This window comes from Urocitellus parryii, chromosome 3 (assembly GCF_045843805.1).
Source record: "Urocitellus parryii isolate mUroPar1 chromosome 3, mUroPar1.hap1, whole genome shotgun sequence".
Classification (NCBI taxonomy): domain Eukaryota; kingdom Metazoa; phylum Chordata; class Mammalia; order Rodentia; family Sciuridae; genus Urocitellus; species Urocitellus parryii.
In genome coordinates, this window is record NC_135533.1 from 134,281,528 (window position 1) to 134,303,841 (window position 22,314).

General features: G+C 65.7%; 1 protein-coding gene across 16 annotated transcripts in view; it reads left to right on the top strand.

The window, feature by feature from the left end:
• Positions 1 to 22,314, top strand: part of Ncor2 (nuclear receptor corepressor 2) — a 138,499-nt gene that overhangs the window by 63,073 nt on the left and 53,112 nt on the right. For all 16 annotated transcript variants that reach the window (XM_077796068.1, XM_026402991.2, XM_026402993.2 and 13 more), the window contains 6 exons: positions 2,157 to 2,223; positions 5,824 to 5,996; positions 6,289 to 6,382; positions 8,334 to 8,512; positions 10,588 to 10,642; positions 12,323 to 12,421. In XM_077796068.1, the coding sequence (XP_077652194.1) occupies positions 2,157 to 2,223; positions 5,824 to 5,996; positions 6,289 to 6,382; positions 8,334 to 8,512; positions 10,588 to 10,642; positions 12,323 to 12,421 (667 nt within the window). The remainder of the gene's footprint in view (positions 1 to 2,156; positions 2,224 to 5,823; positions 5,997 to 6,288; positions 6,383 to 8,333; positions 8,513 to 10,587; positions 10,643 to 12,322; positions 12,422 to 22,314) is intronic.

The following is a 22,314-nucleotide window of genomic DNA, read 5'->3' on the forward strand; positions in this document are numbered from 1 at the left end:
CTGAGTGCTGCCCGCCCCTGCACCTTCCCGGAGGTGTCGGGTGGCTCTCCACAGGCCGTGGGCACCTGCTACCAGGGTGGGCGCCAGACCTCTGAGACCTGGGACACAGGGGGCCTTGGTGGTCATCCCATCAGGGTGGGCCCGGCCCTGGGCAGGATGTGCTGGGATGGTCCTGGCCACCTGCACTGGTGTCCTGTGGAGGCAGTGGAGACCCCGTGAGGGGTGCAGGGCCGGCCGGGCACAGGCAGCTGTGGTGCTGGGCGGGCCTGGCCTCGGCCTCTGCCTGGCCTTGGGCAGGGCTCACCTCGCACGCGTCCAGCCTTCCCCGGCAGGCGCCGTTCTTGGTCCCTTGGTCCCCGGGTCCCCTTGGTCTGTAGGGCTGCCGGTCCCTTCTCTGCCCTGTCTTACTGTCCTGCAGCCTGGCTGCCCCACTGGGGTGTAGCGAAGGGAGAGGTCAGGAGCCGGGGTCCTTCCACAGGCCCCCTCCTGCAGCCCAGGGGCTCCTGATGGTTGGGCCCCTTCAAACCCCGACTCTCCCAAGGCCCTGGGCTGCCAGTTGCTTCTGCACCTTCCTGGCTGGCTGTCTAGCCCCAACCTGGCCCGTGGCTCCTCCTCCGTCCCCGCTGCCTTCCCCGACGCTCTCTGGCCTTGTGGATCTCCCTCCTCCTTTCTGCAGGGGCCGTGTGTGCCCACCGTAGGACCTTTGCATCTGTAGTGCCGCTCCACAGCCAGGTCCCTCGGGTCAGCGCCATCCCTGGGTGGCCTTCCTTGCCCACTCTGGGTGCTCTCCAGCTGCCACCGTTCGGTTCTGGAAGCCCTGGGCGTCCTGACCGTCCTGCCCACTGGGCCCAGCACCTCTCCTGGCACCTCTGTGTGGGCCTGGGGCTGCATCCGCCCTTGCCCACGAGGCCCCTCGTGGAGGGCAGTGCTAGGCACAGAGTCCGTGAAGAGTTGGTGGATGGGGATGAGCTCGCGAGGCCGTTGGTCTTGTTTCTCAGATGAGGAATGAGGCTCTGGGAGCCTCTGAGATGTGCTCAGAGACACTGTCATGGGGCGGGGCTCGGGTCCCCATCCTTGTGCCCAAGGACACCCCAGGACTGGCACTGGCCATGCTGGGGGTTGGCTTGAGGTGGGCTCAGGGTGACTGGGAGGTGAACCTGTGTGGAGCCCCGCTGGCCGGTGAGTGCCTGGGCCCCTTCCCCTTGTCAGGCGGGGCCTGAGCCACCACGAGGCACCCGCAAGTGGCTGTGGGCATGGGGCCTGGCCACTTGCGTTGAGAAGACAGGGGAAGTGGGGACCCTCCAGGAGGGGCCACCGCCCAGCTCACCGGCCTGCCCGGGACTCCTGGGGACTTGCCTACATTGCCATCCCCTTGCGCGAGCCGCCCCTATCCTCCGACCCTGGGTCTCCTCTTCAGAGCCTTGGCTGTCTCCTCCTGTCTGCCCCTGTCTGTCTCCCTCTCTCTCTGTCCCATCTCCACAGGTCTGTCCTGGCACCTGCCTGGCCGGAGGCCTCTCCTGTCCCCTCTGTCCCCTCTGGGCTGGCCTCTCCGGCCCTCCCTTGCCCTGCTCCTCTTGTCCCCCTCTGCATCGTCCATGGGGAGACCTGCTTCCCTGTCTGCAGGGTGTGTGGCCTGCTGGCCAAGTCCCTGCCCATCTGCCCGCCCTGCTGTGCCATGTTGTGCCCACCCTGGAGCACAGGACAAGAGTCCTGGGAGCGCGGGCACCGGGGCTTAGCCTGGGACCTGCCTATGCAGGCGGACCTCCCAGCCTCCCAGCCTCCGGGCCTCCCAGCCTCCCTGCCTTGGCTCCTGGTCTGAGACAGTCGGTGTCTCTCTGGCAGATTTTCTGTGGACAGGTTTGGTGACAGGCCACGGGGACCTGTGTGTGTGTGTGTGACAGCAGCTCAGGAGGGGGAGAAGGTCACAGGCCCTTTTTCTGCTGACCGCACTCAGCTTTATGGTGCAGGCACCTGGTGGGGGACAGGATGGGCTGAGTGTTGGGGTGCGCTGGGCGGGGGTCTCTCCCCTCACTGAGATGCAGCCTGGGGCCCACCTGGGCTGCTGCTCAGACCCAAGCCGGGCTGGGGTGGGACCCGGGCTGCGCCCCCCCCCCCCCCCCGCCCCCGTGCTCACTGGCCCTGCCCTCTCCCTGCAGAAACCAGGCGATGCGCAAGAAGCTGATCCTGTACTTCAAGCGGAGGAACCACGCGCGGAAGCAGTGGGTGAGCGGGCAGGCCTCAGAGTGCAGGCCACGCGCCACACCTGCCGGCCCCTCTGGCCCTGCAGCTGCCTCATGACCAGAATCTAGGCCGTGGGAGGACAGCCAGGGGCAGCCAGGGCCACGGGGCAGCCAGGGCCACGGGGCAGCCCCTGAGGGCAGTCCCTGGGGACAGCGGGTAGCCTGTACCTCCCTTCCATCCTGCCCAGGCAGCGGGTGGCCAGGCCCCATCAGGAGACCTGCTGGGTCTGGAGGCCAGGCTAAGTGACCCTGGAGGGGAGAGAGGGGCCACCAGTGGGCAGAGAAGGGAAGGGACTGGTGTGCGCGGGATGTGCGGAGGGCCTGGTGTCAGCAGTGGCTTGCAGCCCGTGGGTCAGGACACCCACAGGCTGGCCACCCTTCTCTCGGCCCACCTCACTCTCACAGGAGCTCGGGACCAGGCCAGCTGAGGACTGGGTCCCTTGAGCTCTGGGTGCCCTGAGCACTGACCGCTGCTGAGGAGCTGGGTTACGAGGACTGGTATTGGTGGGGAGATGATGTCACCACCTCTACCCAAGCCACAAGCTGCCAGGAGGAGGAGGCTGGCAGGAGAATGAGGCTTAGGGTGGCCCTGAGGACACCCACCCATGGGGACAGGCAGCCTGGCCTCCGGGTGGGGAAGGGGCACAGTCTGGGCTTGGTGGGTGGGGCTGCTTTCGCCTGCACCCCAGCCCCCCTGGGCTCTGTTGGATGCCTGTAGGACCCAGGCCCTCTGCCTACCTGCAGGGCTGAGTCACGCCCAGTGTAAGTGGCATACAGCAGGTGACAACTGTGTGCTGCGTGAACTGAAATGGGGTGGAGAGGGGTAGGCAGTCAGGGGTGTGCTGGTCAGGTGTCTTTGGCTACCATCATTGAGCACCACTGTATGCAAGTCTTCCAGGATGTGGGGACTTGGTGACATGCAGAGACAGCTCAGGACCCCATGGCACCGTCTTCTGTGTTGCCACACTCCCATGTCCCTGTGTGCACCGTGTTCCGTTCTGAGAGGTGAGCGCTGTCTTGGCCTGAGTTCCAGAAGGGAGACCGAGGCACAGCCAGGCCACCCTGAGCAGCTGGGGCCTGGACCGAGTCCAGCCTGATCCTCCCTGGGGCCTGGGGTTTGGAGCTGGCGCCAGGCGAGGCGTCCAGGGCTTCAAGGGAGAGACACAGGCTGGTGGGCGTGACCTGGTGGGAGGACACCCCAGGAGCCGTGAGTGGGGTGTGGTGAGGCCTGCCCCCAGGCCGAGGTGCTGACCTGGGGTCACAGCAGCGTGCAAAGGCCCTGCGTGGGGACCAGCCCTGTCAGTGCAGGGCAGAGTGCAGCCGGCCAGGGCTGTGCCTGGGAGGCAGCGGCCTGTGCGTCAGCTGAGGTCCCCGGGACCTGGCCTGCAGAGGAGCACTAGGTTCACTCTGTGCACCAGGGGCAGCCTCGTGCATTCTTAGGGGATTCAGTGCTCGCTGCAGGGCTTCCCCGTCATGCCAGACAGTTGGCGCAAGAGCGCAGGGGCCCCACTCCTGGGGCGTGGCCGCAGGCCCCGTGTGCCCAGTGTGTGCCGAGTGTATGCCGGAGCAGGCGGGTCAGAGGGCCTCAGAGGCCAGGACCTGCCCCCCACCGTGCTGAAGGTCATTTGTAGTCTGGCCTGACTTTCTGTCTGGCCCCCCCCCCCCTCATGTCCCCAGCGTCTCCGTTGGGTGGAGGTCCGCTGCTGCAGGGGTGTGGTGTGCCACCCAGAGAGTCTCTGTGGCCCTGTGGCTGTGGGACGGAGCCCAGGGAGGTGGCCTTAGTGGGTTTGGGTCCTCAGACCCCCCGTGGTGGCTCCTTGGGTATTTACAGATGGAGAGAGGCTGGCAGGACTGGGCACCTGGCAAGGACATGGGGTGCTTTGCAGCCAGGCTGAGTCCATCTTAACAGAAAGCCCTGAGCCTTTAGAGTGGCTCTCGTGTCACCATCCCAGAGCACCTGGCCCTCTGCGGGCACACCTGCTCTCCCCGCCCCGTGGTGGGGGGAGGGCTCAGGCCCCAGGGGAGTGCACCCCACAGGCCTGGGCCTTCCTTTCCCCAGGAGTAGGGGCGTTTCTTTCAGGGACGTAGGTGCCCTTGGCTCCCCATGCTTTCAGGAGACCCTGGCCTGGCCCAGCCCTATGCGCATGTTTGTGTGTGTGGGTGGCATGTGCGTGTGTGAGAGCATGCATGTGAGCGTGGGTATGAACACGTGTGAACATGTGTGTGTGAGCGTGCATGTATGACCATGCGTGAGCATGTGTGAACACGTACATGTGTATGAGTGCCTTTGTGAACATGTGTGTGAGTGCATGGGTGTGAGCTTATGTATGTGCGTGTATGACTGTATGTGCGAGCTCTGCCTCCTGCCCTGGCTTGCAACCCCGCCCCAGTGCCCCTGAGCCGCTTCCTCAGGCCTGAGCACACCCGTGGCGTGTAAGCTCCGACGGGCAGCTCTGTGGTTAGATGTGGAGGGGCACTTCCCTGTCCTGGGCAGGCGGTGGAGCTTCCTCCTTGCGAGTGGCTTGGGCCTTGGTGCTGGTGTCTGGGGTTGTGGAGTGTGGCTGGTATCTCCTCAGGGACATTCCTGTGGTGTCCACTGAGGTCCACAGCGCCAGAGGTCCTGTTGGAACCCTGTCTGTCCTGGCAGGGGGCCTGGGGGAGGCCCAGGCCCTGGCTGCTGCCTGGCTGCGGCCCTGTTGACCCCTGCTGTCCCCCCGTCCTCCTGTCCTGGTTTTCTGGTGAGCTCTGCTCGCCTCCTCCCTCTCTGGCATGCTGCAGCCTTTGGCAAGGGTTGAGGTGGCCTGGGCTGGTCCCTGTCCCTAGTGGGGAGCTGGGAGGCACTGCCACTACCATTGTGGGCCTGGTGTCCCTGAGCCAACGTGGTTTCTGGGGGTTCTCGGAGTGGATCACACTTGTGGGGCCTAGCTCTGCACCCGGATGCCACCTACCACCCTTGGGTCCACTGCTGTTGGCTGGTCAGGGCTGGGTGTGGCCACAGGCTGCCCTTGGTCAGAAGCTGCAGGGACAGGCAGAGCGACTAGGCGTGAGGATGGGCATCAGGTCCGGCCCTGTGGGTAAGAGGTGGTGGCCGGGGTCTGCCCTGTGGCTGGCTGCTGCCCGCCGTCACCTTGGAGGGGCAGAGGCCAGGCTGATGGAGAGAAGGACTTCCCCTGTGGAGGGCGGAGCCTCTTCCTCAGGAGCTCTTGACACTGGGGAGCTGGGCTGGGCCTGGGGCCTGGGGACAGGGTCCTGCCCAGGTGTGGCCCACTGGCCACACAGACACCCCTGAGCCACACCGTCCTGCAGAGCTTGGAGCAGGTGCTATTGAGTGACCCCAGCCCTGTGTCTGCTGAGCCCTGGATCAGTGGCCCCGGGCGAGGGTCAGAACCTGGAATTTGGTTTGGTGACTTGGCGCAGCAGAGGCTCCGGGCTGCTGGCTTTGGGCGGGTGAGGCCTCCCCAGGAGGCTGAGCTGGGTGGCTATTGCTGGGGGAGGGGCGGTGGTCTCTGCCTGGCGGGCGCCTGGAGGGCTCCATGGGGGAGGCCGAGGCCGGCTGCCCCTCAGCGCCCGCCTTCTGCCCCAGGAGCAGAAGTTCTGCCAGCGCTATGACCAGCTCATGGAGGCCTGGGAGAAGAAGGTGGAGCGCATCGAGAGCAACCCCCGGCGGCGGGCCAAGGAGAGCAAGGTGCGCGAGTACTACGAGAAGCAGTTCCCCGAGATCCGCAAGCAGCGCGAGCTGCAGGAGCGCATGCAGAGGTGAGCGCTGCCCCCCCCCCCCGTCCCCGCCACCCCAGGCCACCCTGGGCTTCCCTCAGGCCTCCCCTGCCACTCCGGGTCTCCCCCGGGCCACCCTGCCACCACGCCACCCTGGGCCTTCCCCAGGCCACCCCTGGGCCAGCTGTGCATCTGGAGGTCTGTCCCTCTGCTGCCTCCTCCCCACGTGACCTCGCCCTGTGGGGACGTGGTGGGCTCAGGCCTGCCCCTGGGGTGCAGCCTGGTGTCCCAGCTGGCAAGGGGGTGGTCCTGACTTTGTCCCTCTGGCCCCCAGCAGGGTGGGCCAGCGGGGCGGCGGGCTCTCCATGTCGGCGGCCCGCAGTGAGCATGAGGTGTCTGAGATCATCGATGGCCTCTCAGAGCAAGAGGTGAGTCCCAGACCTGGCTCGGCCTCAGCGTCCCTTCCCCTGGGTCCCCTGCTGCAGTGGAGGGTCCCCGTCAGAAGCGGGCTCACCCTGGATGGTGAGGGGCAGAATGATGTGGGGCCTGGAGGCCCTGGACTAGCAGTGCTGGGCAGCCAGGACCTGCTCCAGGCCTGTGGGGTGGGAGGGAGGCTGGGGCTGGGCACTGACCAAATGCCCTGAAGCCTAGAGGCAGGCAGCTGGGGTGGGGCCTGCCCCTGGCTCTGCCCCTCTGGCCCTTCGAGGCACCCCCTGGGCTGAGCCCCAACAGCCAGTGGGCGGAAGCCCCTGAGCAGTAGGCCCTGATCCTGATGGCCTGGAGGGGCCAGGTCAGATAGGACACTCGAGAGTGCAGCCGGGCCCCTCCCAGCCCCAGCCTCCGGCTCCAGGTTTCCCCTCGGACTGGACGCCTGGAGGCCAGCTGCGGTGGCCCTGACCATAGTCACTGGGCCCGGGGATGGCCAGCCAGGAGGTGGGGGTGTGTGTCCTATAGTTCCTGGTGTCTCCTCCCGGGTCTGGGCCTCTGGGGTCTAGCCCAGCACTCGTGTCCCTGTGCCCACACTGTGGTGGGATGAGGCCAGGCGCAGAGGGGCACTGGCCCCTGCTGTGGTCTTTTCAGGTGGGCGGCCCTCGGTGTTCCTGTTTGGTCACCGTGGCTCTTTAAGTGACGTTAATTTAAGTGAAATACGGTTGAAGACTCGATTTCTCGGCCATACCAGGCCCAGCGAGGTGGCCTGCAGCCCTGGAGGGTGTGGCCTGCTGCTGGGCAGCACCGAGACCACACCTCTTCCTGCAGGACGTCCTGGGCAGTGCTGCGCCCTGGTGCCAGTCTCAGGCCCATGGGACCCAGGTGGCCCAGGAGCGGGCTCTGGCTAGGTGGGAGCGGGCCCTGGCCCCATGCGGATTCGGGGAGTCGGGCAGAGCCCAGGACTTGCCCCACCCCCCACCAACCTGCCCTGTGCCTGACGAGGTGGAATGAGGTGGCAGGCCGCCTGGCCCGTCAGCTCCAGGCACACGCGGCCTGCAGAAAGCAGAACCAGAAAGCCACTGCCCGCGGCCCGAGGCCTTGCCCTGGCCTGCCGGGGGCCGCGGCTGGCTCCTTCCTTCCTGCCTGCTGTCCTGCAGACCCCACCCCCAGCCCAGAGCCCCAGGTCCCACCGCATGAGGCTGCGGCTGCTGGGCCTGCACAGGCAGGGACGTGGGAAGGGGAAGGTGGGACAGGAGGGCTCCCGGCTGTCCCCAGGTGAAGGAGGGTCTGTAAGAGGCTGGACCCTGACCGTCCCCCTCAGCTCTAGGTGGCCAGAGCATAGTCCCTGCTAGGAACTCTCGGGAAGGCAGCCCAGGAGCAGGAGGGACCCTTCGGGGAGGGTCCCCCGTCCACTCCTGTGCTGCCCTCGTCTCGGGCAGTGAGGCTGGTTGCAGGCCATGTGCTGACTGCTTTGCCTCTGTGGGCTCTTCTCCTGGCCAGATGGGATCTGCGTCTCCTGCTTTGCTTCTTGGCCAAAAGCCTTGAGCTTCGAGGGGGAGGTCGGATGTGGGAGGTGGGGCCCTCTGGGCAGCTCATGTCCAGGGCAGACTGGCCACGGGGCTGCAGGGAAGTGAGGTCCCGTGTGCAGCTCAGAGCCCCTTGGTCATCCCCATCCCTTCTGTGCCAATGTCCACGTGCCCTGGGCAGCTGGATCCTAGCCCCACTGCCTGGCTGCCTGCCTAGCCCCACGGAAGGCGCCCCTTTCCCCACAGAGGACCCCGAGGGCAGAGCTCTCCTGCGGTGTCGGGGGTGCCCGCCTCCCCAGGGCTGGCCGCTGCTGCCTGCTGCTCACCTTTCCCTTGCTCTCTGGGATCTCACACCCCCACATCTCGCCGTCCCCCACCCTGCCCTCTGTGCCCTCTGACCCAGCCCTCTGTCCTGTTGCCCCAGAACCTGGAGAAGCAGATGCGGCAGCTGGCTGTGATCCCGCCCATGCTGTACGACGCTGACCAGCAGCGCATCCGGTTCATCAACATGAACGGGCTCATGGACGACCCCATGAAGGTGTACCGGGACCGCCAGGTCATGAACATGTGGAGCGAGCAGGAGAAGGAGACCTTCCGGGAGAAGTGAGTCCACCTGCGGGCCAGCCTGGGCTGTGGCGTGGTGGAGACCGGTCAGCTGGTGCAGACGCCAGGACGCAGAAACAGCGTAGTGCAGTCCCAGAGGGTCTTGGGTGGAGAGCCTCGTTTAGAAATATACCGGATTGCCAGGCGCGGTGGCTCAGCACGGTGTGGGAGGCTGAGGCAGGAGGGTTGCAAACTGGAGGCCGGCCTCAGCAACTTAGCAAGACCCTGTCTCCACCGTGTAAAGGGCCGGAATGGGGCTCAGTAGTAGAGCGCTCAGGGTTCAGTCCCTGGCACCAAAAAGAGAACGGCTGAAACCCACCCAGGCAGAGGGCGGGGCAGCAGTGTGCAGGGGCCTCACTGTCAGGGCCCACTCCAGGTCTCAGGTGGCTGGAGCGTCCTCCTATCAGGTCAGACCCCGTGTTGAACGTCTCTTAGTACCTTAGACGGGGAGGTGGCCGGGCACAGCCAGAGGCTGGGTGTCCCTGGCGCTGGTTGTGGGTTCTTGCGGTGGCTTTACTCTCCTGGAGACATCACCCACCTGTTAGTTCAGAAGCTGGCCGTGTGGGGCCGGGGTCTGCAGCCTGGCTCCTCCGTCAGGAGCAGCGGCCACGGGGTCCTCCGCAGAGTGCGGGTCACTTGGAGGCCTCACTTGCAGAGCTCATGGCAGCGCTCGGGGCCCTTTGAGGATCTGGAAGAGGGCACAGGGTTTGCTGTCCCCGCTGTGTGGCCTGGAGCAGGCTGCCCCCGCAGAGTCCCTGCTTCCTCATCTATAAATGGGGTGGCAACGTGGTCGCCCTGGCACCCTGGGATGGGTTCCACCACCCCTCAGATACCAGCTCTGCGGCTCCAGCCCCCCTGGGCCCATAGGAGGGGTGTGAGGGGACCTGTGCATCTCCCGACCCCTCCCAGTGACTCTGAGTGCGTCGTCCTGGGTGCCTGTTGCTCAGAGAGTGAGGGTGAGGATGAGCACCGTCCAGGGCAGATGCGGGGATTCGGGGACCCTCTGGCCCTGTGCCGGTTGTCTGTAGACGGCAGCACCTGTGGGCTCAGGCTCGGCTGCCCCCGGGGTCTCTTCAGCACGCTCGGGGGGCCGGGGGCGGGGACAGACGGCCTAGGAGGTTTTCCCATGAGTGATTCCTGGAAGGGAGTGGGGCAGGATGGTCCCCACACAGGGGGTGGGCTACAAAGGACTCCATACCCGGAAGAGACGGCTCTGAGACAGCCCCAGCTCTGCCAGCAGCCCGAGGTGGCCAGAGCCCAGGCCAGGGAGGCCCGCCACTTGCCACTTCCTCTAGGAGGACGAGGCGCTTCCAGAGTCTCTAGTGTCTGGCTGGGAACTGGGGAGGCCCGCTGGCTTCCTGCCCAGCCACCTGGCGGCCAGGCACGATGAGTGCCGGCACTTGCCTGGCCTGCCTTGCTGACCGCCATGTCCCCCCTGGAAGGCCGTGGGGTGATGGCAGGTCGTGGGATGCTGGCACTGGGGCTGGTATCTCCACCCAGCGTCCCTGGGGCCCAGCGGGCCGTGACCCACGTCCCCACCCCCGCCGTCCCTGTTCCCCGCTGTCCCTGTTCCCTGCCCAGCAGCTTCCCAGTAATTCCCGGCTTCACAGGAAGCCGGGGCCCAGAGCCAGCTCCAGGGCCGCCTTCAGTGCATTGTGGCCGCCTCCTTGGCCGCCAGCCCCGTCCCGCCTCCCGCAGGCTCGGGGCCTCCACTGCACCTCCCTCGGGAGCCCGCTGCCTGGCGGCCGCGACCTCTTCCCAAGCAACCGGCTTCCCAGGCCCAGCTGGGGGGGCCCAGGGCAGGTTTTCAAGGGGACCTGGCAGAGCCGGTGCACATCCCGTCTTTCCTGGAAGCCATCTCCCCAGGACAGACACACATCTCAAAGGCACTGCAGCTGTGACTCACTCCGGGTCCCTCCCCACCGCCAGCCCTTCCCACACCCCCAACTTAATTGCTCTGAGTGGGGCGGTGCCCACCACAGCCGTGGAGATGGCCGCCGCCTGGGCGCTCACAGGCCGCCCTGCGGGGACGTGCCCCTGGGCCCAGCCTCACACCCGTTCCCCTCTCCCCACAGGTTCATGCAGCATCCCAAGAATTTTGGCCTGATTGCCTCGTTCCTGGAGAGGAAGGTGAGTTGGCTCCCTCCATACCACTGGTGGCCACTCCAGGCCCAAGGCAGAGGACCCTCCCTGCCCAGAGGCCGCCACCCCCCCTCAGGGAGCAGCACTCCAGGCCCCGCCCTGGCCTGGGATGGGGAGGGGCATCCTGCTGCCGCACATGTGGGAATGCAGGAGAGCCCTGTAGGGGTGTCCCCTCAGCCCTGCGTGCCCAGTCTCCCCACCCACTCCTCAAGAGTGCTGTCAATTATCTTTGCAAATTGGGGATGTGACTTGGAAGCCTTGCTTTGCCTGGTGTCCCCAGTAAGACCTGTGGATGGGGCCGTGGGCCTCCCAGAGCCCTGGTGGAGTGGCTCTCTAGGCCCCTGTCGTGGTCACTGAGCTCTCTGATGCCCAGACACCAGGCCAGGTGTGTGGATGACGTGTCCCAGTCCACATGGACAAGCCTGCTGGAGTCCCACTTTGTCCCCTAGTTTAAGCCTGGAGTGCCATGAATCCTGTTCCTTGGGGGTGGGCACCCGGTGCCCCCAGCTCCGCACCAGACTGCTCCCAGGCCCCGGGCTCGTGGGTGGTGGCCGGAGCCCGGCCCTGGGTGTGGGATCCAGGCGGTTATTTTGGAGGACAGCAGTTGTTCCCAGTGTCAGCCCCGATGGCACACGACCATACAAGGAGGAGATGGGCGCTGGGAGGCAGCTCTGCCTGCCGGAAAAACCAGTGTGTGGAGAGCGCCCTATAAATAGCCGCCCTCCCAGGGAGCGCCCGTCCTGGTGCAGAGGCGGGGCAGGGTGTCCAGAGCCGGCCACAGCAGTCCCTCTTGGGAGGGAGGGCTCTGGGGGAAGAGTTGGCCTCATGGCGGCCCCCCATGACAATGACAGCTTCCAGAGGGGTCAGGACAGGAGGTGCCCATTGGGAGGCGGGTGGACAGCCTGGCCTGACACGGGGCAGGCCACGGGGACCACCAGCCGCGCAGAGCTCTCATCATCCGGAGCTCAGGCAGCACCTGGCCTGACATGCAAACGCTGATGTGACACTCCTGCCTAAGGTCACGTTGGTGGGCAGCGTGGGCAGGGGCTGCGGGGGCTAGCCTCTGTGTGGCACGTCTGGCCTATGGGGGGGCTCTTGTTTAAGGTGGCTGGGGTCTGGCCTGCTTCACCCTGACAGGCCTGTGGACTGGCTTCCCGGGTGACCCTAGCCTGGCGCTGGCCTGAACCTCAGGAAGGACTTCTGGGCCTGGGGGGGCTGGGCCATGCCCTCTGAGGGTGTCCGTGGCTCCTGTTGGGGTTCAGACGCAGGCTCACGTGGGAGGGAAGCAGACAGGGTGACATGGACCCCATGTGCGTGGCTTGGTGCTCCAGGAAGGGGCAGCTGCGGCGAGAGAAAGGAGCCCTGGCCTTGTCTGGGCAGGTGTGGGAGGCTGTTCTGCGCCAGCAGAGGGGGCGCCTCTAATAGCTCTATGGTCAGCACAAGGAACCTGCAGCCCGCGGGCCCCTGTTCCTGGCCAGGCGCGGCCCTGTGCACTGCTTCTGCGACAGCTTGGCTGGTCTTCCTGACGGCCCCTTGAAGTGTGCAGACCCCAAGGGGCCAGGCAACCTGCCTGTGGCCACCCACCAGTCTGTGCCAGAGCCATGCTCTCACCTGGCGCCTGGCTCTGGCCCCTGCTCTGAGCGCCCACCTGTGCCCTCGGTCTTGCAGACGGTGGCCGAGTGTGTCCTCTACTACTACCTGACCAAGAAGAACGAGAACTACAAGAGCCTGGTGCGGCGGAGCTACCGGCGCCGAGGCAAGAGCCAGGTGAGAGGAGGTGTGGGCGGCGTCCCTGGAGACTTGGCCACCTGCTGGGCGGCCACGCCTGCCCGAGCTTGTGCCCAGCAGCCTTGCAGCCCGGCTTCCCTCGGTGATGGTGGGTCTGGGGAGAACCCCTCCGGGATGCCTGTCCTGCTGGGAGTGTCCCCAGCAGCAGAGACGAGTGCCCAAGAGAAACGGCCACTTACATTCTCAGCCTGGCCAGTTCCCCGGCTCCTGGCTGGGGGGGTCCCTGAGGTGAAAGACCCCATTCCCAAGTGAGCATCCCTGGACATCTAGGGGTGGCCCACAGGCGCTGTAGATGTGAACAGCTTGCTGTGTTTGTTTTAGTGTGTATTTGAGGGAAAAAACAGCCAGTCTTGGGCCGCTGTTCCCCAGGGTCCCTGCCTAGGAGGAGCTGGAGGGTCATGCTGGGACAGGGCTGGCCAGAGGCTGGGCCCAGGCCGCCCGTTACCCGTTTGTGCAAATAAAGTTTTATTGGAACGTGGCTGAGGCCATTGGCGCCATGGCAGCTGTGCGGCAGGAGCCCAGTGGCCTGGGTGGCAGACAAGAGCACTGGTTTGGAAAACATTCCGTGAACACGGTCAAGGTTTCGGGGTCGGCGACACGTTTGGAGGGGATTCTGGGTTGTTGGTGTTTGGATGGAGGCAGGGGCGGGCGTCTCTCACCAACCTCCCTTCCCTGGACTGTGTGGGCATCGAGCTGGCCTTCACAAGTGGGGTTCTCTGGTCCATGTGAAGTAGGCACTCGCCCTCGTTCTGAGCAGAGCTTCGGGCAGGAAGTGAGTCTTGAGGGAGTTAGCCACCTTGGCTGCATTCTGAACATCCCTCCGAAATGCTCAGGACTGAGCCCTTGTCCTTGTCCCCGGGGTCCTTAAAGGACGGCAGCATGTGGTCTGTGGCTGGGGTTTCCCCGGCTGGTTTTGCAGAGCTGTGCTGGCCAGCCTGCTTGCCCTGCCCAGCAGGGGAAAACCAGGACGTGGTGGCCCCAGTAGTGTGGTGGCTCCCATGCTGGACGCCCCTCCTCTGTGGAAACGTCCTTCACGTTGACTACCCACGCTGTGGACTTGGCCGTGTGCTGGGCCCAGGGGGCTCTGAGCTGGCCGTGCAGAGCAGACACGATGGGGGACCCCAGGGTGAGCTTGATGAGCAGCCCCCACCCGGCCAGAAGGAGCAGAGGGTGGCCCAGGTGGCATGGGGACCTGAGGGAGAGCAGGGGGCTGCAGAAGAGGGCCAGGACCTCTTGGGGTTCAGGTGAATGAGGAGACACGGGACTACCTTTGCCCCGTTGGCGTCAGCTGGTGTCCACAGGACGCAGGCCGGGAGCATGTGCTCCCGCTCGCCGTGTGTTGGGGAGGTGGCGGGGCTTGGCCAGGTGGGGGCTCCCCAGAGACCTGCACCCTGATCCAGCTCAGCCCATTCTGTGCCCTCTGAGCTGCCGTCTCTGAGTCTTTGATGGTGGGCTAGAAATCTGGGTTTAGGTGAAGCTTAATCTTAATCTTAAATCTTAGGTCACAGGAATCCCCGAGACTGCGAGCCAGCCCCCAGGACAGGCCCAAGGATCATGTGACCTGAGACAGAGGCCAGGCTGGCCTGGGGGTCCTGGGGCTCCTGGACGGTAGGAGAGGGTCATTGTCTCTGCCTGGACTCTCACACAGGGCAGCGCCCCCACTTGTGTCCCTGTGTGCGGGAGGGTCTCAGGGATGTCCCCTCTTGATCAGCCTGGCTGTGGTAGAGATGCTGGCCCCTCCCCGTCTACACCTGAACCCCAGGACCGCTGTTGTGCTAGGCAGATCCGCTGACCTGGCTGTTGCCCCGTGCTGGGTCATCCTCCCAGACACCCGAAGGACAAATGCGGCCTGGCGTAGTGGCTGTGAGGGCACAGATGAGGGGGAGGTGCGGGAAGTGGTGGTTTCCAGGTGGCTGATGCTGTGAGTGACAGCACCTGCGGCTTCTTAATGTGCGGTGAGGCTGTCCGTCCCTGGTGGCAAGGCCTGTGAGTGGGCACGGGCATTCCAGGCAAGCTGGGCTGCGCGACCCCTCTTTCTGACCGACTCTTGGCCATCCTGGTGGCCTGAGCACTGGTTGGTGGGGCACAGGCTGCCTGCCTGCCTCCTGCTGCCTGGTGCTCTCCTCCCTTTGTGGGCTTCTGGGCCAGTGGCGTGTCTAGCACCCTCCAGCTAGGATATAGCCCCCTGCCTTGACCTGCAGGTGAGCCGTGGAGGCCTCGGGCCAGGGCAGGGCCAGGGCGAAGGGGGGGGCCTCTCCCTGGCACGGAGCTCAGCAGGTGGGTGGCTGCACCACAGGTCAGCTTCCCTCTGTCCATGTCCTCTCTCCGTGCAGGAGGCCCGGGTGGTCTTGGCCAGAACTGTGGGCACCCCCATGGGCGCTGGAGTCCAGGGAGACCTGGCAGCCTCAGGTGGATCCCAGGGGCTGGCCTGCAGCAGGAGGGGAAGGGGCGCTGTTGGCTGCAGAGGTGACATGGGGACCGGGGCAGCAGAAGGCATGGTGGTCCTGGCCATGTGGTCCTGCCTGGGTGTGCGGGGGGAGGTGCTGTGAGGACCCTCTCACACACTCACATGGGGCCGGGCGTGGAGGGGCTCCCCGGGGGCCTCTGCCCCTGGGTCAGACTCCAGCCCTCGCCCTGCGCTCTGGGAGGTGGCATTCAGCACAGAGTAGCCAGCTCAGGCTGGTGGCTGGTGCCGCTGGAGGGGCAGGGCCGGGCTGGGTCCTGTGGCGAGACACAGGTAGAGTGGCCAGTGGCTTGGCCACAGCCCACACCTGCATCTTCGTGCCTGAGGACAAGCTCGGGCCCTGTGACTGGCAGCGTCTGCCTGTCCGTCTGCCTGTCTACCTGCCCGCCTCCTTCCCTTCTGCTCCCAGGTTCCCCTGTGACCGCTGTGGCTGCCCCTCTGTCTCTCCTTGTGTCTCCTTCTCAGACTCCAGAGCCCCGTCCACATGCCTGTCCCCTCTCCTGAGTGGCCACATGAGGTCATGGCCCAGGCCACACCAGTGCTAAGCTGGTCACCAGTGTTCACTCTGCTCATCAGCACGACAGGTGCCACTGGATGGGCGGGCCTCTGCTTTACCTCCCCGGGGACCTGCCTACCCCGAGAGACGTCTGTCCCATGCACAGGCTGTGTGTGATCACCCGGGGCACCCTGCATGCCAGAGCTGCTAGACGCCCCCTTTAGAGGAGAAGCAGCGTGGTGCTGTAGGACGGCCACCGCAGGTTGGCCCAGCCGTGCTCACACACCAGACTGTGCGGACAGGAGCTGAGGAGGCGGATACCAGGTGGGCAGGTGGGACTTCCCAGGTGCTGACAGTAGGCGTGATGTCCTTCCCAGGCTGTGGTCCCTGTGTCATATGGTGGAAGACACACGTCCCTAGTTGGCTGGCTCATCACCCAGGCCCAGAGGCTGAGGTCCCTGTCTTGGCCACTCCTGGCTCAGTGGTTGAAGTGGGAGGCTGGGGTTGGCTCTGAGGGGCAGGAGTGACTCCGGGGGCCGTCTGGGCTGTGCCCTTTCCTGGCCTGCGGACCTTCTCTGTCCTTGGAGTCACCTGCAGGGTTGGGGCGATGTGGACTGCCAGCTGCCCTCGACCCTGCAGGCCAGGCCTGAGAGCTGCCCTGAGGAGAGCACAGGTGGGCGGTGGAGAGCCCTGGCTGCCTCACCCAGCCTGGCCACCAAGGGGCTCTGGAGCAGCCTTCCTGGATGTCCCCTGGGGCACTGACAGCCAGTGGCCAGCCAGGGAGGCAGCCCCGGGCAGGAGGGACATTGGTGGGGCCGAAGGCTGCCGATGGGCAGCCCACCCTCCTCTGGGGGCCTGGCCAGTCTGTTCCTCACGGCGCCTGTGTGTCAAGCACAGTCAGAGCCTGCTCTCGGCCACGCCCGGGCAGCAGGACGCCACCACGTCACACAGGCTACTGTCCTGGGCGTCCCCACCAGGCCAGAGCTCGGCAGTCGGCCCACCCCCGGCCCCTGGGTGCCCCGCCCCAGAGCTGCTTGGTCGTCACTCCAGGGCCACTTTGCACACCGCAAGTGGGGACAGGTTGCGGGGCCCTGAGACTTGAGCAGTGGTGTCTGAGCTCAGCCTTCTGACACTTGCTGCCCGTGGCCGCCTGCACTCTGGCCCGTGGAGCAGGCCCGCCATGGTGTCCACTGCCCTGTGGGTGAGGGTTACGGCTGGTCCTGGGCAGTGGCGAGTGTACGATGCAGAAGCCTCTGTCTAGCCCAGGGAGCTGCATGCCCAGGCAGCTCCTCCTGCCAGCCCCAGGAGATCCCCAGCCCACCCCCGGAGCCTGGCCCCTGGCAGTGGCCAGTGAACTCACAGGCTGGACCGGGGCCAGCAGCCACCCCTGGGCTCGAGGGCCCAGCTGTCTGTGGTGAGTCACAGGCCATGTGGGCCAGCTCTCGGGCTGGTGATGGCGGAGGTTTATAGCTGGTGATTCACAGGCCAGGCCTGGCCACTCCACCTACTGCAAAGCCAGAGCTCAGGAGGCCCCGGGCTGCCCAGTGAGCCCATGGTCAGGGAGCCAAGCAGGCCTGGCTGCTGCTCATAACAGGAAGGCCCGGGCAGTCACCGAGGCCTTCCCACGGCCATGGGACCACGTGGTCAGGGTGGCATGTCCCTGAGGGTGAGTGTTCTCTTGTGGCCCTGGAGGAGGGGCCAGCTGGGAGGCCAGGGGGTGGCAGAGCTCCCGGTGACCTTCTCTCCCACAGAGACGGGACATAGGGACAGGAAAGGTCTGTCCTGGCTCCTGCGTCCCGGCCTGCCCTTCCGGGCTGCTGGCCGAGGGAGGAAGCTGGGGCGGAGGCCCACTGCCCAGCTGCCGTCTGGCCGCACACCCTGATCTCCAGCGCCCTGTTCGTGTCTGTCTCCTGTCCACCCCCCCACTGCTGACCGCAGAGCAGGGCTACACTGACCAGCCCGACCCTCAGCCCCGGCCTCTGTTCCTTGTCTCTGTGGTCCTGGTCCTGTGGTGTCACTCTGCAGGAGCCCTGCCCCACGGTCCTCCCACCCAGCCTCCACCTCTCCACGTTCCCTGCCCAGGGACAGGTGACCCTATTCCTGAGGCTGTTCCCTCGTGTAGTCCTGGGCAGCACACAGGGACAGTGTGCCCTGGCAGGCTGTTGTGGGGCAGGCGGCCACTGTGGTGATGTTGGTTCCCAGAGCCTGGCCACCTCAGTGCTCTGGATCCCTGGTGGCGGGGCCCGGGTGGCGGGCCAGGCCTCAGCTCCCAGGCCCGGGCCAGTGTGCCTGCCGCTGTGGACAGCTCCGGGGACCAGGGTGGGCCCACAGGCTAACTGGACCGACCCTGCAGCCTTAGGGCCGAGGGGGGCAGATGACACTGGCTCCCAGCTGGGCTGAGGGAGGCCTTCTGGGCAGGAGAGCCATGCCTGGGGACAGAGCAAGCGGTTGGGGTGGCCGAGTGAGAGGCTGAGAGGACGTGGCCTTCCTGTGGGCCAGGCTCAGCCCAAGGCCCCACGGCCCGTCCTTGGTGGACCACGGCCGAGAGGGAAGAGGCTGGAGCCCAAAGGTGCTGCCAGGTAGGGCCCCTGTCAAGCTCCAGGGCCCAGAGGTGGGCATTGCCAGCTGGGCTGCCCAGAGCCAGGCCAGCATGCAGGGGCCCATGGGCTCACAGGCAGCAGTCTGGCCCTGGGGCTGGCGGCTTGTCCGGGTGATTCCGGAGTCCTTGATAGGGGACTCCCCACAAGCAGGATGAAAGTCCTGGAGCTGACGCCCCCAGGAGGTGACAGCGCAGGGCAGCAGCTAGGGCAGTGCTTTGAGGTGAGAGCTGCAGAAGAGGCAGAGCCAGGAGGGATGGGGGCAGGGCAGCCCTGAGGAGGTGGTGTTGGGCTCAGACCTGAGTGATAGGCAGAGCCAGGCTGCTGGCACAGGGAGTGCAAAGGCCCTGGGGCAGGAGCACTGTGGGGTCATAAGGAGGCAGGTGAGCCCTGAGAGCACCCCTGAGGAATAGGATAGGGGCCCAGAGCACCCAGTGTTAGGTGAGGACCAGGGATTTCATCCAGGCCTCCAAGAGGATCTGATTGAGAGTTTAAAATGGAGCACGTGCCCAGCCGGAGGCCCTGAGCTCGGCCAGGCACTGCCAATAAATACATAGGTGGCGCCTTGGCACATCGCGTGGGCAGATGCTGAACCTCCCTCACGGGATGCTGGTGCCCGGCCTGCGGCTGCCCCGGCTGCTACAGGTGCCCCTTGGCACGGTGTAAATGAACACACTCTCCAGGCCCCCCATCACTGATGGGCTAGAAGGGGACACCCCAGCCACCTCCACATCTGGTCCCACTGATGGTGGGGCTGGCACAGGGACCAGGGGCAGAGAATAGCCGGGCTCCCTGGGAGGTGGCTGGGAGCAAGCCCAGGCCCCCAGGTGTGGGCACCTCTGGTCTTCTGGGCTCTCTGTTGCTGTCAGCTCCTGCCTTGTCCCTGATGCCAATCTGGTCACGAGGGCGAGATTGTGAGAGAAGGAAAAAGAAGGCTCATTGCTTTGCTCCTGTCCCCAAGGCTGAATTCCGCTGCCAGCAGGAACAGGGGCTTTCACAGAGGTGACCCCAGGCCTGCATTCCAGGACCCCGTCGGGGTTGACATGCACTTGTTGACGTGGGAGAATCATTTCTGAGACCTTCTGGGGGACTTGTTCCTGGGCGGGTGGGTGCTCAGGGACAGGAAGAAAGGTGCCCCCGTCTCCCATGAGATTAGGGAGGGAGGCATTAGGGAGGAGCAGGGAGAGCGGAGGAGGAAGAAACGGTCCACCCTGAAGATCAGGCCCGGGCTGTGTCCATGGCCTACGGTGGACATGGTTACATGAGGGTCCTGAGGTGGTGTTCCTGTGAGTGATGGCCTTGTCCTGGCCACACAGCAGCCGGACCCTAACCCCCTCGGGCTGGTGCCTGCTGGCTCCGTCACACCCCTATTAAAAGACCCCCTAGATGGCATGAGCAGGTCCCGGAGGCTGGGCAGCCACAGGAGCTGCCTCTGCCGGCCCGACCCCGGCCCTTCCCCCTCTGAGGCCGACCCCGGGGACTCATGTTGTGTAGTGGCAGGCCCCGGGGTGCTCAGCAGGGTGTTGCTGGAGGAGTGAGGTGTCACTCTCATGGGCTTGGGGAGCGAGCTCTCTGAGGGTCCCTGTATTTTGGGGGTGCTGCAGCCCAGGGCTGGCGCATGCTTAGCAAGCCCTCTGCCAGGGAGCCCCTACCAGGGCATCTCAAGTTATGCCCTCCTCAGTCTCCTAGAACCCCCCACCCTCCCTCCATCTTCCCCCAGGGAAGATTAGTCCCTCCCCCACCTTCTGAAAGCCCCTGGGCTCTGCCGGCCCTGAGCCAGGGTGGCACTTGGCAAGCGGGCGGGCATCTCCCCAGCTCCATGCCGCAGCATACGCAGGCCCTCCCCGAGTGACCCCTTTCTCCTGCATCACCTGAGCCTGGGATTGGCCCAGAGGCCTGTTCCCCAGTCCCTTCCTGTCCTGGCAGCTGGGAACCTCTGCCTGCCCCGTCCCTGTCCCCCACCTGCTCAGTTTCAGTGCCTGCTTTGTAGGGTTGGTCTTGGTGTCCCTTTGGGGTCACCAAGTGGTGATGTCCTTTGGCTTCAGTGATGTGGGAAGGAGCCCATAGTCCTTCAGGCGGAGGTGGGAGGCCCAGCCAGGGACTGGGCCCCCTTGCTGTGACTTCGGGCAGGTTCCTCAGCCCATCTGGGTCTTGGTGTTCTCCAAAGGTGGGTGACACCAGGATTCTGGGAGGAGGAGGTGACAGCCTCCCCAGATGCCAAGGGCTGGCTCCTACTAGTCCCTTTTGTGGGAAACGGGGTACTTGGGGAAATTCCCAAGGTTGTGGGTCGGCTTGGGTTTCCCGCAGAGCTGTGCTGTGGTGTGGTTGGGGACCTCCCTGACCGGGCCCTGGGCACACCGTCCACAGTTGGCCTGGCTGATGGTGGGCGTGGCCTCTGCCTGGAGAGGGTTGTGGGTGTGGCACCCTGGGGCTGTCTTGGGGTCACTTATGCTGGGTGGGGTACAGGCTCCCACGGGTGGCAGGGCTGCCCCGGCAAGGGTCCCTTATGTGCCCTGAGAAGCGCACCCTGAAGTCCTTGACCCTCTGTGGTCCGAGGACCAGCAGTGGTCATAGCCCCGTCCTCCTGGGAATCTGCCTCTTCTCTGGGCTTGTAGGGGGCGGGACTGGTGCCCAGCAGTTTGCCCCCCACCCACCCACTTTTGCTGAGGGGCCAGCTGCCTGAAGGCTGGAGAGCAGAGCTGGGCAGGCGCGGCCAGGTCCTCCCAGCCACGGGCCGAGTTTCTCCCTGCCTGGTCCTTCTAGAGGACATGTGTCCACCCTGGACTTGAGTCGCAGCTCCCAAGTTTGGGTGCCCTTGGGATGGCCTGGGAAGTGGAACCAATAAAGGTTGCTACCCAGCCGGGGACCCTGGTGCTCTTGGTGTGAGGTGTGCCCAGGCGGCCGACTCTGCAGCTTGCCCCTGCGTCCAGCAGTGCGCGTCTGTGGTCTCATGGGTAGAGCCTCAGGCCCGGGGGCTAGAGCCAGCAGCGCCCACCTGCACCTCGTGGGGACTGTGGTGGGGCCTCCGGGGCTGCCTGGGTCCGCGGGAGAGGGGAGCAGGCCTCCAGGTGACCGCCAGGCCCAAGGCCCATGGTCACGCCCTGGAGGGCATATCCTCAGGCCGGGCCTGCCTGGCCATTCTCCCTGTGAGCAGCTGTGGGGACACAGAGCGGGGGGCGGCATGTGGACCTGCTGTGAGCCCTGGCCCTGCTGGTGGCCAGCTTAGTGCCCACCCTCCCGCTGCCTCAGTTTCCTCTTCTGTGAAATAGACTGAGGTGGAGGAGTCCTGCTGGCCTCCAGTGGTCGGTGACAGCAGGCCTATCAGGGGCCAGCAGAGCCTCCAGGGGTGGACGGCAGAGAGGGGTCACAGGGATGCCTCATGTCCTGGCCAGCGTGGTGAGGGGAGACCCAGCCAGGGCTTGGGGACCGTGGGTCACACATCCTGGGCCACCAGGTGAGACTCAGTTGGCTGTGCGGGGAGGACATCCGCTGTGTCAGGCCCATGGCTGAAGCCCTGAGGTGTCAGTGAGCCCCATCCGTCTGGCCTAGGGGACAGTGGGCAGATGTATCAGGGGGTGACCTGAGGGCCATGTGGCCCCTGCCCCCACTGGGAGGGTCAGAGGGAAGAGCTTCTAGAGGGGGACACAGCTGAGGACGGCCTTGAGTGGCCAGGCTTCCGTGACGTGCCCCTGGCTCTGGTGCTGGGTGCAGGTGTTCAGGGAGCCGAGAGCAGAAGTGGCCTGCGAGGCGGCCCCCGGTTCTCCCTCCCTGGGTCCTGCCACCCCCCTCCACCCCGTTCCCTCCCTGCCCACCTCAGGCACCCGTACCAGGGCATGCTGTGGAGTTACCAGGGCCACCATCCTGGCCCCTGCCTGCAGGGACGGCTGCAGCGGAGGTGCTGCCTGCTGGGCATCGCCCTGGGAGCCTGTGCTGGCTCAAGGACACCTGGCAGCCTGCGCGTTGACAGGCAGGGGGCAGGCCCAAGACCCTCCCCTGGTCTCTCCCTGGTTGGGAACCCCATGTGACGATGTGACGAGCCTGACGTCAGGAGCCTGGGGCACACAGCCCTTCCCACTTGGCTCTCGGAGGGGGAGGGCCTGGCGGGGTGACTACCTGCAGGGAGTCCTCCGGTGACTGAGGAGAGCCGGGGTGGCCCTCAGGAACCAGGCGGGGCGAGGGCAGGGCAGGGTGCGGGAGGAAGCCTCAGTTCCTATCTGGAGGGCAGGTCAGCAGGCCAGCGCTAGCGATGCGAGTGACACCAAAGTTGAAAGCTGTAGTCCCCAGTGAGGAGGTTGGCCTCTCCAAGCCCCTTGGA